The sequence below is a fragment of the Lipotes vexillifer genome, unplaced genomic scaffold (genome assembly GCF_000442215.2).
Source record: "Lipotes vexillifer unplaced genomic scaffold, Lipotes_vexillifer_v1.1 scaffold587, whole genome shotgun sequence".
NCBI classification, from domain to species: domain Eukaryota; kingdom Metazoa; phylum Chordata; class Mammalia; order Artiodactyla; family Lipotidae; genus Lipotes; species Lipotes vexillifer.
In genome coordinates, this window is record NW_006790779.1 from 1,057,005 (window position 1) to 1,074,132 (window position 17,128).

A 17,128-nucleotide genomic window follows, 5' to 3' on the forward strand; every position below is an offset into this window, starting at 1 on the left:
GGGGGGGTGGCGGGGGGGGGGATAGAGACAAAGTTTCTTTCAACACTAGTTTATGAAAGGCTGATAATCCAAGAAGCCTAGAATAAAATGCTGCCTTGAAATGTTGGTTATTTCAGGCCACGCCTAGTAGTTAGTTGAGTCTTCCAGTTAGTGCAGAGTTGACCAATGGAAACACCAAGGCCTTTTATTTTAAAATAAATAAAATTGGATGGTAGGGACGCAGAACATACTTTAATCCTTTTTTAATTATGTAGAATCATCAAATGAGCACAGGCGACCGCTCTGAACCAGAATGCAGTCACGCTCTCAGGGCTTAGTGAGCATCAGACTGTTTGATCTGGCACCCCATGGCCTTGGGCTGCTCTGCTTTATACAAGCCGGCATCATTAGTGATGGCGATTTAATGAGCCCCCTCTTCTCAGTTTTAAGAACCTGTTCGTGTTAAATGTTGAGCGTTTTTTAACCCTTGCTGCAACCTCTGCGAAATCGGTCCTGTTCTTATTTTATAGATGGCTACACCGAGGCTTCGACGTGTAATGACACTTGCCGGTGTTCACGAAGCCAGTGGATGCTCAGGACAGAATTCAAAGCCAAGTCTAACTCTGGCATCTGATCTCAGCATTACTGTTCTGCCAGACTGCAGTCTTTTAATCTGAATTCTGAAATCCAAAAAGCTCAAAAAATTGAAGTTCTTTTTTTATACCTTTGCTGCCCAAACTAAGTCCATGGCAAAACCTGGCCTGCAGTGATTTGGGGGCCGTGGTCTTCCCCTGCTCAGTGTCGACGTTCACAGATTGTGTTGTAGCTGTACTGTGTCTGTAGAGTAGACTGTTTCACGCAGTGGATGCACGTACGCTTTTTAAAACTGAAAACCTTTCAATTCTGAAAGCTGTCTAGCCCTGTGGATTTCCAGAAGATACGTGCACCTGACTGCCTCTCACCACCTGGCACCTGCCAGACCGCTGTCACTTCCCCGACCCTCCCTCTTCACCCTACTCCCACCACCAGCCCCACGCCCCCCACCATGCTGCTGATGTGCTGCTCCTCGTGTGCTCTGGATGTGGAAGTTTAAGCATGTCAACTTTCAGTACCCCTAAAAACTCAGATAATTTTTCAGAACCCTAAGGTCATACTGCTATTTCCAGTTCCAATTCAACACCACAGGGTTCTCGCTTCTTCCCCATTCCCTAACTTCCTTCTCCGCCCTCATTTTTTGTGTGCTTTTTTTTAAAAAAATGTCCTTTCTATTTAACCAGGATACAAGGTATTTCTCCTGGTATGTGCAAACGTACATGCACATTTTAACTTAGATAATACGTCCTTCATTTTGTAATGAGGTTCATTCTGAGTTTTGAAATATCAGCATTTTTAGTGCACTTAAAATGATTCATCCATAAAAATTATACACAGAACATTTTAGGAATTATATATACATATAAAATCTAAAGCAGGCTGAATCACCTTAAGTGTTAATCATCTAAGGCCAAATGAATGTGTATGGAGTAAGTGTTGGAAGGTCATTGCTGAGATACTACATTCCTCTTCCTTTTTTGGAGTATTTCCCTTAGGAGAAAGGGCAAAGGCAGAATTATTGATTAAAGATTTACTGGAGGCCTTCAATATACTACTCACTTAGAATGAGGTAAGTGAGGGATGGGTTAAGAATTTAATCTTTTATTCTGACTTTTTTGGAAATGGAGAAGGGGGGGCAGGGGGCAGTGGAGGGAAGAGGTTCTGCAGATGACTCTCAAAAGTGGGTTCTATGGAACTTCCCTGGCGGCCCAGTGGTTAAGACTCCGCGCTTCCAGTGCAGGGGGGCGCGTGTTCAATCCCTGGTTAGGGAACTATGATCCCACATGCCACACGGTTTGGCCAAAAAAAAAAACAAAAACAAAACAACAGTGGGTTCTGTTATTTCCAGTCTTACTCCGTGAGGACAGGAAAGAATTTGGCTGGAAGTGTTAGGATGGATTTACTTCTGAGTCTCTCTTGCTGTCTTCATCACATTTGGAAGAAAGAGAGTTTGGAGGAAAAGATCGCTCGACGAGCCCAGCTTCTCTCTCTCTGGGCTTGGCCCCGAGGTTGCCTATTTCCCAGCGGCTTCCAGGGAATATGGGGCATCAGGCAGGCCTATCCGAATGTGAGAGAGTTGGGACAGACCCATCAGTATCACAGAGGACAGAAGAAGAACTAATATTCGCCGAACACTTGATCTGCGTCGGGCTCCATACATGTTGTCACATGTAGTCTTTACAAAAACTGACGTTTCATCCCCGTCTTACAGATGAAGGCAGCTGAGCCTCAGAAGTTAAGAAGCTTACCAAGGGTAAATGGAGAAGTTGAGGCTGAAGCACATTTCTTTCCCCAAAGCTCATGTCTTTTCTATCACATCCTCTATCCCCCAACTATCACTGGGTTTACAGCAAGGTTGGAGTATGGGGGCAAGACCAGTCGTGGAACTGCTCTGGTCACGTGGCAGCCGGAGAAAGGGCTCGGGTTCCTCTTTCAGGTGGCCTGGTACCTTTTCTCTCACTGTGCCCTAGTTGCGTACATTGTGTGCACAGCCAGCGCAAGGCAATCAACAGAAGATTCCCTCTCTGAGCTCTGTCTTCCTAGCCAACACTGTATCTCCGTCCTCTTGGACATGCTGTAGTCCATCACTCCATTTCTGAGGGCACCTGTGAGCTGGCTTCTCAGGCACCTCCCGAGTCCTGTGTCTCGGTCAGAGCTGGGGTGTGTAGCTGCTTCCTGGTCCCTGAAGAAACACATTTGAAGAAAATCTTAGGAAGCAGTCGGCCCGCAGTAGGTGAATAGTTGTGGAATGAATGGGTCTGTTGCCTTCTGGAAACCCCCGTGAACAGGAGTGGGTTTACATGTTCTCCTACTTTTGTACTTGGCAGTTTTCCCACAGCGTTCATTTGAAAACAAATTCAGATTCTGTCCCAGGTTACTTTTATACCGCCACTGGTAGCACTAGGGATGTATTTGTGCTGAGGGAAAAACACTGCTTTCAGGGTTGCCTCTTGGAATAAATGTTCTTTTTCTATTCTAATTAAATTGTTTTCTTAAACTTGCTATTTCAGAGGATAAAGATTTAACTAGAGACTGCAATATTACTTAATTTTATCTTCCCGACCACTCACTGGCCTACCATGAGAACATTTTATTATTCCATCTGTTAGATTATAAAATCATGGAACATTTTTCATCTCTTAATAGGGAGAGATAATGCATGTGAGAAAACTTCATATATGTTCCTACGAAAGGAGCTTCCTGTGCGCCTGGCTAACACAATGAGAGAAGTTAATCTTCTGCCAGATAACTTGCTTAATCGCCCTTCGGTGGGATTGGTTCAGAGTTGGTAAGTAAATAGTGTGGCTTCAGATGGGTCTACCCAGAATGCTCTGAACATTTGGAACTGGGGCCATTCTCCCTAAAAGTACACAGTACACTTCTGTGGGGATGAGTCATCCAGGATAGCCGGATTTCCCAGGTAATTAAAAGTTGGTTTTTTTAAAAATTTTAACTGACAGTGTATAATTGTCCTAAGGAAAATACTTTTCAACTGTACTCGACACTTTCTTGACTTTTCAAATTTTTTTCTGGTTATAAATGTGATTTTTTATTGAAGAAAATGGGAAAGTACAGAAAAATATAAAAGAATAGCAATGCAGTGTCCCATGTGAGCAGATCTGCAGTTCTTTGGATAGGGGGATGTTGCTGCTTTGATCCAGTCTCTGCCGTGTTTTTTCTGTTTTCCTTTTAAAGAAGTTTTTAGAAGACAGTACTTATTTTAGGACAAATTAAGTCATTTAAAGGGGAACCTCCCATGTGAAAAATATGAGCTACCTGCTGTAGCTCATGTCCCCCATGAAAAGTCTGAAGTATCTTCACAGAGTGTGTTAGCATTCGGCCAGGTGTAGCTCTGATGCTTAAAGCATGTGCTGTCTAATTGAAGAAGTTGAATTTGTGACTGAACTGCCCACTCAGCAGGCAGCGTAGGATGGGTGAGTGGTGGGAGGGAAGAGCAGGTGGTGTATTTTTAGAAAGGGATTTGCATAGATTTGAGAAGCGCTTGCTTGTCTCCTCTGTAATCTACAAGCAAAGAAGTCCCCGTGGAGAAAGCTGGAGGGGTTCAGGAGGCCAGATGCACAAAGTGCTCTCAAGCCAGCACTGAGGAGGTGCCATCGCGGCCTCGGGGAGGGAGGTGCCGACTGTGGTCTGCGCTGCCCCTTGGTGCGGGGGGTGGGGGTTGAACTGACAGGGACAGGGAGAGCACTTTAGGGGATGGGGGAGTGATGTGGACAGATATGGGGAGAGCGGAACCATGAATTAGTTGGCATCTAGAGTATTAACGGAGGCCGGGCTACTGAAAGAAGATGGCCATTCAACAGTCATTCCTTAGTAATACTGATTATAATAAATTCTTAGGGTTGAGAATGAATCGTCTGAGAAACACTCTATTGGGTGTTCCATCCTTGTCCCAGACAAGCAGCAGCCCCTCACCGAGGCAGGCGCAGGGGCCCCGGGACCCCAGAAAGCTCAAAGAGGTGGCGACCATGGCTCCCATCTTAAGGTCACTTGGATTCTACCGTAAACTCATAGCTTGTTTCAGGAACAGCAAGTACTTGTTTGTGTGAGACTTCTTTATTGCTCCAAGACCATGATTAGAGATTTTCCAACAGAAAGTATATAAGCACTCCTGGGAGCTAGCTACTGTGCTGGGAATTCTAGGTAGGCTAGCTGACTTTCAAGTCCCCAGTCATGGTGGCAGTGACAGTCAAACATTTACTATCACTTATGTAAAAGTCACTTCAGGGGCTTCAGAGTGAATTGCTGGCAAATTGCTGACTCACACTACTGAGTCAGCTCTTTTTTTTTTTTTTTTTTTTTTTTGGTCTCCTTACTATTTCTCTTCCATAGCCATTGCAAACATGTGCGTGTTACTTCTTCCCTTTCTTTTTTAAACATTCAATTTTGAAATAATTGCGTATTTAACAGAAGGGTTTGCAAGACTGGTAGCAAGAATTCCCATATCCTTGCACACAGATTCACTAATTGTTAACATTTGGCAACATTTGTTCTATCGTTCTCATTCATATTCTCTCTCCCTCTCTCAATATATATATGTATGTATGGTACACACATAAAATACATTATTTTTTTCTGAACCATTTGGATTAATGGTACACATCATGCCCCTTTACCCCTAAATACTTTAGTGTGTATCTCCTTAGAACAACTCTTAGAAAAACCACAGTTTGATTATCCAATTTGGGAAATTTAACATTGATACAGTAATATTATCTAATATGTGGACCCTACTATGTTTCATCACTTGTCCTAATAGTGCTTTTCTTTTTAAGCAATCCTCACCCCCACCCCGATTTATGAATCCAGTTCAGGATCATGCGTAGTGTTTACTTGCCATTTCCTTTTCCTCTTGAAAGCAAATCTTAAGTATAACAGGCTGTGAAGCCCACCTCAGTCAGTGTTCTCCTTGCTTTCTTGACTTTCAGGCTAGGAAGCTCAGCATAATCTTTGACTCCTTTCCATTTATGACTTTGCCCTTTAAATGAACTATCCCCTTCCGGAATGATGGGATGCCTGCCTGAAATTCTGCTGACATGTGGCAGGGCAGAGGGCATCACTGTGGATGGCTGAGTGTGGCCTCTCAGGGTGGTTTAACCTAGTGATTTTAACAATGTCTAATTCATACCCTTATATGCCCAGAAACTTAAAAAAAATACCCAGTAATGAACATACTTTAGTATCATGCGTTGTCACAAAGTTCAGGTGAGGCTGATTAATAAAACGTCCTTCCTGTTTATGTATTTATAAGCTTAACAGTGATTTTTAGTTACTGGCGTGCCCTCACCCACTATCCACAGTGGGATAGTAGGATTAGTAGTCATTAATTATTAGAAATAATTAGAATAAGGGATATTTTTTTCAGGACATGTTAAGACCCAAAGCAGAGCTCATACACCTCTAAGTAATTGGAATCTCTGCATCCCCACCAGATCCGGCAGGTCCAGTCTGGCTGTAGCTGCTGCTGTAATGTGCCTCTCTAAGTCCCATTTTTCCTCTGTCCTCCAGATCTTTGTTGGACATGTTATTTCTTATACTGGCCCTGAATGAGATATGTCAGTATTCTTAATCCAGAAGCTGTTTCTGAGGGCCTAAGAGGAATTCTTTCTCCTTCATTACATGTTGATGAAACTAGGTTAACTCTGAGAAGGAACCTTCTTTATTTCTAGCTCTAGGTTCTTTTTTTTTCCTTTTCCTGCTGTGCCATGCAGCTTGCAAGATCTTAGTTCCCCAACCAGGGATTGAACCCAGGCCCATGGCAGTGAAAGCACCGCGTCCTAACCACTGGACCACCAGGAAACTCCCCTAGTTCTAAGTTCTTAGCATGCACTTCAGGGTCGCACACGTGCTTCTTAAATTTTCTGTGCACTTTTTTTGGTAATCAAACTATAGACTTGGTGTATCAGTTAGGACATGTGTGTTAGCAAGTAGCAGAAAATCCAACTAAACCTGGCTTAAGCAATAAATTGTAACTATAAGATCCAGCCATAGGATGAGGTTTTGGTGTTGGTTTGATTCAGAGATTCACGAGATTATCAAGGCCCTACTTTCCATGGGGTCGGCTTCATTTTCTGGCTGGATTTTCTCCTGGTGACAGAATAGCTGCAGCAGTTCCAGGCTTTCCATCCATGGACCACATTGTCCAAAAGCAGAGCAAGTTAATTTCTCTCCCAAAGACCGCCAGCAAGTCTGCTCTCTTATTTTACTGGCCTGAATCGAGGCAGTGATGTCCATTCCTGAGCCAATCCCTGTGTTCAGGGAAATGCGACTCAGTGACAGGCTTAGGCCAGAACTATCGGACTAATTAGGAATTAGTGACAAGAGAAATAGGATTACCCAGAGAAAAACCGGGCCACCCAGGAGCTTTGCATGGTATCAGCTTCCCCGGAAGCACTTGGGCTACATGGCTGGTGGAGGGGATTGGATGGATACCTGGGTGGAAATTTAATGTACTCCTAAGGAAAAGGGAAAGGAGGGTGGATGTAGGGTAGGCAACTAACACAGTATCTCTTTTTTTTTTTTCAGGTATATGCAGAGTTTTCTTGAACTTCTAGAATATGAAAATAAGAGCCCTGAAGATCCACACGTCTTGGATAAGTAAGTATGGTACCAAATTTACCTGAAAGTCAAAATATCTAGGTTAAAAAATGTTTTAGTAAATGGAACTCATGTCATTAAGAACCAAGAAGTACAACTTGGACGAAAGCATTAGGTTTCTTAATGGATAACAGCTCAACGTTGCAGTTTTTGAAAATTTGAGTTAAGAATTTAACATAGTACCAAGGGAATAATGACCCTTCCAATTACGCTTCGTGATCTAATTCTTAATACTTGTCTTCTGGTGAACTGGTGCTGGGCACTCACTGTAAATATTGCAGTAAATGTTCCACCTAGTGGTAGTTTTAAGAATGCACTGGCCTCTGTGTATACATGAGTTTATGTACTTAGTCCTTTACAATTTTGTTTTTAAATTTTCAATGCAATATTACATTTGAGCTCAGAGAATCAATAATGCTTTTATTTTGGAGCAGCATAAAAGAGTATGCTATGAACATAACAGCTATTCTGAATTCTGTTGCTGCTGTTAGGCACGAAGGCTGCTAAATTCTCATGCTGATGGAAAATATTTCTGGTTTCTCCTTTTCATTTAACCGGGAAACGCTGACCCTAGCTCTGAGTGTGGTTTTCTGACCCCCAAGAGAAATTGTGTCCCCTTCACATTACTTTCCTCCTCTTTCATGTACCCATCAGTGAATGCATATGGCAGGCCTGTTGTGCTGAGGAATTTCTTTCTAAGTAGAAACCTGACCCACATCATTGTGACACCAAATGCCTTACATGTAGCTGTTCCATGAAAAGAGCTAAGAAGCACCGTGTTCCATAAGAGACCTTAGCTGGAGGCATTTAACCCAGCTCTCTCAATTCACAGATAAGAAAACTGAGGTCCAAGATGTGAGGTGGCTTCCCCAAGATTGTAACATTAGTTAGGAGCAGAGCTGGATCTGTAAATCATGTTTCCTCTTCTTGGTACATAGCTCTTTGCAATGCACCATACTGCCAGAACTGCTGGTCTGAGTCATGAGTAGCTAGCTGAAATGTAGTTACAGATTAAAATACGAAGGGAAAAAAGTCCTGACCTGTTTTATACTTCGCTAGGTGTTTTGCTAATGGGTCTATGAAATGTGGAAAGGGAGGCATTGGATTAGAGCCCCCAGCTGTAAAGTTTACCTTGTTGTAAGCCCTTGCTGTCATTTAAGTTATCACAGTTAAATAAATCGAACTCAGAAGCTTGGTTTCTCAGAAGTCATTAGCTAGTGACAGTTTGGCTGATATCCTCCAAATCAGGACTGCCCTCTATAGCTTCAAATTTGGGGATATAGATTTGTGGAAGTTTATGATATTAAATTTCTGCTGTGTGTTTCCTGGAGTCCTGTCTCAGTTTCTGGAACAGGTTATCAGTCAGATGCGATTTATGGACGCGAGCCTGCTTTGGAAACTGCCAAGTGCTGGATCCAATGTGTACGAGATTGTAATGATAATAGCTCTCGCTCAGGGACGTTTAGTAACTTGTCCAGGTTGCCGTGAAGCTAGTTAAGATACTTGGGATTGTAGAAGCTGATGTTTGCAGTGCAGGAAGGAGTGGAGAGTTGTGCTCATCGTAGCAGCCTTTTCTTCTCAGTGGGAGGTTATATAGCAGTCATGGGCAGGGAGACCATTTAAGTAAAGTGCAAGTAGCTTAGAGGACAAGGATGTTTGTCATAATGATAAAGTTTAGAAGAGCCCCAGAAGATTGGGGAAGTAGTCTGAGAATTGAACCATTGAAGCAAGTCTCCTCCCCTCAGATAAGTTGAGGCACTTTTCTACTGTAATGAATTGTTTCAGTTTAGTAATATTTAATTTATGAATACGATGGGAAGAGCATTATGTAAAGGATAAACGGTCCATTAGAAAATTTCTTGTGAATATTATGACCTTATAATTTCTGAGTTGATTTATTCATCTTTGCTGTCTTTGCACATATGTATTTGTTACAGAAATAGTTCATCATTGAGAAAAATAAGACTCTTCAGGTAAATAAGGTCACTCCAGATTTCCATTACGGGGGGCCAACCACTGTTAACATTTTCCTTCCATTTACACTTTTAACTAGGCATATATATTTCTATATGTGTAGAATGTGTGTGTGTGTGTGTGTGTGTTTTACAAAAATAACAGTGTCAGCATTATAGATCTACACCACTATCAGTAGTTTCATAGTGGTCCATCTGCAGATGACTCATGTGATTTGACCTCCTGTCATTGGGTTTTAGGATAGTTCGTGGTTTTCTTGCTACTATAAGCACTGCTCTAAAGAACAGCTCTTAAATACAGCTGTTGGCCTTGTCCGGTTATTTTCCTAGAATCAATTCCTGGGAGTGGAATGACTTTCTTTGGGCTTTTGATATAGGCTGCTCAATTGCCCCTAGAGATGCATCAGTTACGCTCCCACACTCTGGCTCACAGTGGTTATTCTTTGTCAGTCTGTAAGCGGAGAATAGTGTTGCATTGTTTTAATTTGCTTTGCTTTTATTATTTTGAAGGTGAAGTTGTTGGTGTTTGCGTTTCCTCTGGTACATTTTCTATTGATACCAGGCCCCTTGCCTAGTTTTCTGTTAGGGTGGTCATCTTTTCCTTCGCTAAGAATAGTAACTCTTGTGAATATATTTTTCCCAGCTTTCACTTTTTCTTGACTTTATAATGTGTGTCCCTATAAAACTGCTGAAATCCTGCATAGTCCTATTATTTGTTTCATCATGGTTTCTGCCTTTGGTATTAGAACAGCCTCCCTTTACTCCAAGCTTATATACTTATTCAGCTGATTTTCTTTTTCCTTTTCTACAGTTTCACCCTTTTACATTTAAGTCTTTTAACCCATTTTGGGGCTTAAAGTTTAAAATGGAGGTATGACTTAAATTGTTAGCCAGCTGTCCCAACTAATTTGTTTCCCTACTGACTTAATATTGTCACTTTATCGATATGCTGAATTTTTACACACACATACTCATTCACCCTTGATCCTGGTTCCAGGCTTTTTATTTGGTTCCATTGACTTGTCTTTCTGTTCTTAGTTACTATTCTCAGTATATTTTTCCCTCTGCACTTTTACAGTAATATACTGGAATTCTTGAATAGGTTTGTCTTAATCACCATTGTTCTATCTACATTTCATCACCATATTTTACTGCTGTGAGAAATTCGTTTCAAAATTTTATTCTTAAAAAGTTTGACATTATTTCTTCATGGAAGCCATTTCTTTAAGACTCCATAGTAAATCCTTGGAGATTTGGGGGATTGTCTTCATGTTGTCAGAAGAAATATTAATATATTCAATTATGTATTCAGCGAACATTTATAGAATCTGTTTTATTAGTAATCACTTATCTGAAAAGTCATTGGATTCCTAAAAAGGCATTTGAGCATTTTTTTCTTTACTAGAACCTTCTACTTTTTGTATCTCTGAAGGAAGACTTTCTGTAGAAAGTTTCAAGCAAAAACTGAGTAATACTTTAGTTTCTTGTGAGTACTTCCTTGTAGCCTATGATGATAATGATGTCTCTGCCTTATAAAATAAATACCAACAGGTAAATAGTACTGAGATAGACCTGGGAAGTTTATACATTAGCCCATGAGATTTTGACCATTTTTTTGTTTCCTTCCCACACAGCTTTCTACAAGTGCTAATTAAAGTCAGAAATAGACACAATGATGTGGTTCCTACAATGGCCCAAGGAGTGATCGAGTACAAGGAGAAGTTTGGGTTTGATCCGTTCATTAGCAGTAACATCCAGTATTTTCTGGACCGGTTTTATACCAACCGCATCTCTTTCCGCATGCTTATTAACCAGCACAGTAAGTTGGGTTTTCTTGGTCCAGTTTTGAAAAGATAACCAGAGTGATTTCTCCGAAATGTTTTCCTGTTGCTTCATTTTTAATTTACCGATCTGCATTTTTGTCCAGAAATTTCATTTCTAGTTCAGTTTTTCCTAAGTGAGTCCTATCTATGAAAAAGCTAATCATTAGAACTCTCTGTTAAAAGAAATCCTTGAAAGGCTTTTTGGGTGCTCATATTTGAGACAGGCCCACTGCCTGCCTTTTAAGCCTCTGCTGTTACGTTCCTGGTGGGGGTGAGGGACCGGCTTTAATGGCAGCCTGGTGTTCATCTCTGAATACTTTCAGTGTCTCTAGGGTCTGTTCTAGTCTTCATTCAGGATGTCACATGTTTTCCTTTTTGGTTTTAAAAACATTGATACTAAGAATATTGAACTGACAAGTTGGCAATATGAGCAATAGATCTTTGATTTCACAGTGATCAGTGAAATCAGATTAAGCAGGTTTGTCAAACCCTAATCTTGTATTGAGAGTTTTAGTCTCCTCTCTAGGCTGATAAGCAGATAAGGAAAAAAAAAAAAAACAACAACAACTAAAATTCTCTCCACAAAAACTTATAAACTGATTTTCAGCGTGTTTCTTTGTCCGATTTCATAATGCTTATGAAAAAGCATCCAGGTGTCTAGAGTCTAATTCACCCTCTTTGTTGAGTCAGAAAATGGACAGAGCATCTTTATTTTACTAATGTGTTTTATTTGGATAAACAAATGTTATGCAGCTATTAAATGTGGCTTTGTTCTAAATGTGTGTCTGTTTAAAATGTAAATGTTTGACAGTTTACAGGAAATTTATAGGGGAAAAAAGAGATCCCAAATGCTATTTAAACTACTTGGACAACGACAGTTTCTTTCTGACCCACATATGTGTGTCTACATATATACGTACATGTTTTTCGATCGTTGATTAAGTTTGCACACCTCTTGGTTTTCTTCCACTTAATTAGTTGGCACTTTATGTATTGGCCTAATGCCCATACTTGTCCTTTTTCATAATTAAAATCTCTACCTATTTTATTTAAACATTCTCCTTTTGTGGAGTCTAAGTTATTCCCAATTTTTGTTTGATTTAAAAATAGCTACACATATAAACATTTGAATTCAGATTACTTTTTTCTTTGGGGGTCCTTTTGTTTTTTTTCAGAAGTAAAATTTTGCAAACCTTGTATATTATGAAAGTAGTTAAATGTACTTTTAAAAACGCTTGCACAAATAGCGTTCGTGTGTAGTACGGTGAAAAATAAGCTCCACAATGGAGGCATTTGAAGTGCTCATGGTGAAGACCCTGTGCAAGCCTGGTCTAATGGTGCAGACTGCATTTTCTAAATATTTAGTGAATGTTGGAATAAATGTCTAGGGTAGTGCTGAGAAGGTGGGTAAACTTGGCTGAGGATGAAAGGAAGTTTTTTTCATCCAAGTCACGTTGTGTTGGGGAAAGCGGGTTGGATACCCGGCCCGTGTCACTGCTTTAGGACCTGCTAACTGCACCTGGCAGATTTCACAGCACATCCTTCCTCCTCAGTTGTCTGATAGCTGATCACCCACCAATTGAGTGGATTCTGTTGCTCTAAGTCACTGTGGATGCTAAAACGGTTTTCACAATAAGAAAATCTTTTCAAAACTTACAAGCCCCATATTTCTCTGCCTGACCATCCTAGCCTGCTGTGTCTTTAATCCTCTCCCTTTTCTCTTGTGTTTGTTTAGCACTTCTGTTTGGCGGTGACACCAATCCTGCGCATCCCAAACACATAGGAAGTATTGATCCCACTTGCAACGTGGCTGATGTTGTGAAAGGTAAGGAGGCCAACGTAACGTTAGCGGTTGTGGTTCCAGTAGGATTGTGGTTTCGTTGAGGCAGCTTGGCTGTAGGGTTATGGTGCTGAACTGTTTGCTGGTTCATCAGGCCACTCTGGGCCCAAGCCATTTGATCCAAATATGCCTTGTTCTTTCTAGGCGGCTCAGGAAGCGATGCATAATTGGTAATATTCAAAATCGGAGTTTCACTTCATTGACTAAGGCCTTTCTTATAGTTCTAGCTAAACAGTAAATATTTGTCAGCTTAAGAGTCTAAGTTTCAATTGCCACCACTGTCTGAAAATTTCAGAGAAAATTCAGCTGAATTCACGTGTTTGTAAAATGTATATATCTTCCTGACATGCACTCCAGGTTTTAGAATCTACATGGCATTTGGGCTTCACGGGTTCACTGGGTGTGGAGCTGGACTCTGTTCCAGCAGCCTCAGGGTAGAGCAGAACCCTAGAGCCATATGTTCCTAGTGTTTGGCACTTGGAATTTGAACAGCAGTCTCCTCATTTTTCATTTAAGATAAATGCTAGCTCCAGAAAGCCTTCCTGGTTGTAAGTGATCCACCAGGTTCCTGGACCTCTTCAGTTTTCTTTGGTGTTAGGGTTATTCTCTGCAGCCTCATATCCCCAGACTGTCCCCTTTCCTAGATTGTGTCTCCTCCTGTGGCCCTCCTCTCCTCATCTAAACACACACCTTACTAGTTTCAGGACCGTAGCTCTCCCCGATCTTCATTGGGATCTCTGTTGCTCTTACTTTTTCTGGATTGTGTAGCTAAATGAGTAGGAGGCAGACGAGGGCCTTGTCTCCTCGGCAGAGCTCTCAAGCCTGCCTCAAGCAGAGTGACCTTTGCTCTTGGAGCTTGGAGGGCCAAGGGACGGGGCCCCATGTGGGGCAGCCTCCCCAGTGGGGGAACAGACCAGACCTTCAGCCGCTAAAGCTAAGGAAAACCTGTGCTGTTTGGTTACCCTGGGCATCCCCCCAGTGGCCTTAGCTCAGGCTAGGCTTGTCAGGCTGCCCTGGCCTCTGTTTAGTTAGAAAACATGTACTCACATTACTTCAGTTATAAGTGAATAGGCTCAGCTTCAGCACCCTAAGAACCCTGTATGTAGGTTTCTCTCTCACAACATAACCCTCTGTAGGCCCCCAGCAGGGAAGGGAAGCAGGATTGGTCTTATCACCACTTGTATGTTCATCTGGCCCTAGCCTAGTGGCTTTTATGATTCAGAAAACCTGGTTCAGATAGTTGACTGCCCTTAGAAAAAAAAGGCACACATTCATAAAGCAAAAGTGCATTATAATATATTGCATGTGTGCCTTTTCTCTTGAACTGCAAGCAATTTGAAGTCAGGGTACTTGTCTTATACTTGTTTTGTGACTCGCATAGAACTTAGTATATGCCTGTATAGATGGTCAATAAATATTCCCTGGCTTGAGAAATGTTCAACTTCTCGGTAATTTACTTTTTAAAAAGCTTTATTGTGGTACAATTCACATGCCATACGATTCACCCATTTAAAGTGTACAATTCAGGGCTTTCTAGTTTATTTACGGAGTTGTGCAACCATCACCATAATCCAATTTTAGGACTTTTTCATCACCCCAAAAGAAACCCCATAGCCATTAGCAGTCACTCCCCTCTACCCCTCTCCCCAGCCCTAGGCAACCACTAATCTATTGGGCTGGCCAAAAAGTGCCTTCCGTTTTTAAGTAAAAATAAAAGACACATTTTTCCTTTTCACCAAGAACTTTATTGAACCACATATTCACCCTTTTGTTCCACTACCCGCTGCCATTTTTCAGGCAACTTCATAATTCCATCTTACCAAAACTTTTTATCTTTTTGAGCAAAGAACTGTTTCAGGTGCCTTTTAGAGTCTTCCAGGGAATTGAAATCTTTTTCCATTAAGAGAACTTTGTAAAGACTGAAATAAATTGAAATCCAAAGATGCAGTGTCTGGTGAATATGGCAGATGAATCGGAACTTCGCAGCCAAGCTGTAACAGTTTTCGCCTGGTCATCAAAGAAACGTGGTCTTGCGTTATCCTGATGGAAGATTATGCGTTTTCTGTTGACTAATTCTGGACGCTTTTTGTCGAGTGCTGCTTTCAGTTGGTCTACTTGGGAGCAGTACTTGTTGGAATTAATCGTTTGGTTTTCCAGAAAGAGCTGATAATAGAGGACTCCCTTCCAATCCCACCATATACACAACATCACCTTCTTTGGATGAAGACCGGCCTTTGGTGGGGTTGGTGGTGGTTCATTTCGCTTGCCCCACGATCTCTTCCGTTCCACATTATTGTACAGTATCCACTTTCCATCGCCTGTCACAATTTGTTTTAAAAACGGAACATTTTCATTACGTTTATTAGAGAATCGCATGCCAAAATACTGTCAAGAAGTTTTTTTTCACTTAACTTATGTGGAACCCAAACATCAAAGCAATTCATATAACCAAGCTGGTGCAAATGATTTTCAGTGCTCATGTTGGATATTTTGAGTATGTCAGCTATCTTCCATGTGGTATAACGTTGATTGTTCTCAATTAACGTCTTGATTTGATCGCTATCAACTTCAAGTGGTCTACCCAGCCGTGGAGCGTCTTCCAGCGAGAAATCTCCAGCACGAAACTTCGCAAACCACTTTTGACACGTTCGATCAGTTACAGCACCTTCTCCATACACTGCACAAATCTGTTTTTGCGTTTCAGTTGCATTTTTACCTTTCTGGAAGTAATAGAACATAATAGGCCGAAAATGTTGCTTTTTTTCTTCCATCTTCAATATTTAAATGGCTACGCAAAATTTCACCAATTTTGATGTCATTTTTTAAATGCACGCTGATATGACAGCTGTCACATACAATCCAACAAAATTGTTTCAAATGAAGTTAAAGACCATTAAGTGCTACTACTAGAGCCATCTTACGGAGAAAACTAAACAAACCTTTTGGCCAACCCAGTGCTTGCTGTCTCTATAGATACTCCTATTCCGGACCTTTCATATAAATGAAATCATACAGTATGTGGTCTTTTGTGAATGGTTTCTCTCACTTAGCACAATGTTTTCAGGTGTCATCCATGTTGTAGCATAAACTGGTACTTTGTTTCTTTTTATGGCCAAATAATATTCCACTGTATGGATAGACTGCATTTTGTTTTATCTGTTCATCAGCTGATAGACATTTAGGTTAGCTAGGTGACCTTGGACATGTTACATAACCTCTTTGGGCCTCAGTTTCTTCATCGATAAAATGGTGCTCTTGGCAATTCAGCTATATCCTAGGGTTAAGTAAGATAATATATGTAGAGCTCCTGAAGCAGCACTCGCACCCAGGACGGGCTGTAGGTAGACAAGTTCATGAGCATCCTTGGGCATCGTGTGAGTCATTTGCCTTCTCATTTATACCATTGATTATATAATAAGTTGGTGCCTTTGATTTTGTTTCTGGCATAAATTATAAAATATTTTAAAACATTTAGGACATTTATAAGACAATTGAATATTTGATGAAATATTTCAAGAAATATTGTTAATTTTTTTAGGTGTCATATTGGTATTGTAGTTATTTTTTTTAAGGTGTCCTAGCTTCGAGAGAGGTATTTTGAAATATCCCACATGATATGAAATGCCTTGTGGGATTTGCTTCAAAATTATCAAGAGGTAGGGCAGTGAAAAAGATCAGACTGTTGAGGCTGGTGATGAGTGCACTAGGATTCTCTGCACTGTGCTCTGCACTTCTGTCAACGTTTGCAATTCCTCATAATAAAGTTGTAAAAACGTACTCCCTTAAAAAAAAAAATGGTTCTGAAGAACCTAGGGGCAGGACAGGAAGAAAGTCGCAGACGTAGAGAGAGAATGGACTTGAGGACACAGGGAGGGGGAAGGGTAAGCTGGGACGAAGTGAGAGAGTGGCATGGACATACATACACTACCAAATGTAAAATAGATAGCCAGTGGGAAGCAGCCGCATAGCACGGGGAGATCAGCTCGGTGCTTTGTGACCACCTAGAGGGGTGGGATAGGGAGGGTGGGAGGGAGGGAGATGCAAGAGGCAGGAGATATGGGGACATATGTACACATATAGCGGATTCACTTTGTTATACAGCAGAAACTAACACACCATTGTAAAGCAACTGTCCTCCAATAAAGATGTTACAAAATCATACTCCTTTTTATCATCTCATTGTTTCTTCACAAAAAGTCTCTCACTAATTTTTTAGAGAGATTTTCACCATGAGTCAGTGTAAGTAGAGAAGTAACGGAGAGTTCTTGGCAGTTGTTAGGGCAGAGGGATGAAGCAGCGCTCAG

At 41.2% G+C, this 17,128-nt stretch overlaps 1 protein-coding gene across 1 annotated transcript in view; it reads left to right on the top strand.

The window, feature by feature from the left end:
* Window positions 1–17,128, top strand: part of PDK3 (pyruvate dehydrogenase kinase 3) — a 67,116-nt gene that overhangs the window by 19,682 nt on the left and 30,306 nt on the right. The window contains exons 2-5 of the mRNA XM_007463970.1: window positions 3,220–3,361; window positions 7,117–7,188; window positions 10,796–10,980; window positions 12,720–12,809. Of these exons, the coding sequence (XP_007464032.1) occupies window positions 3,220–3,361; window positions 7,117–7,188; window positions 10,796–10,980; window positions 12,720–12,809 (489 nt within the window). The remainder of the gene's footprint in view (window positions 1–3,219; window positions 3,362–7,116; window positions 7,189–10,795; window positions 10,981–12,719; window positions 12,810–17,128) is intronic.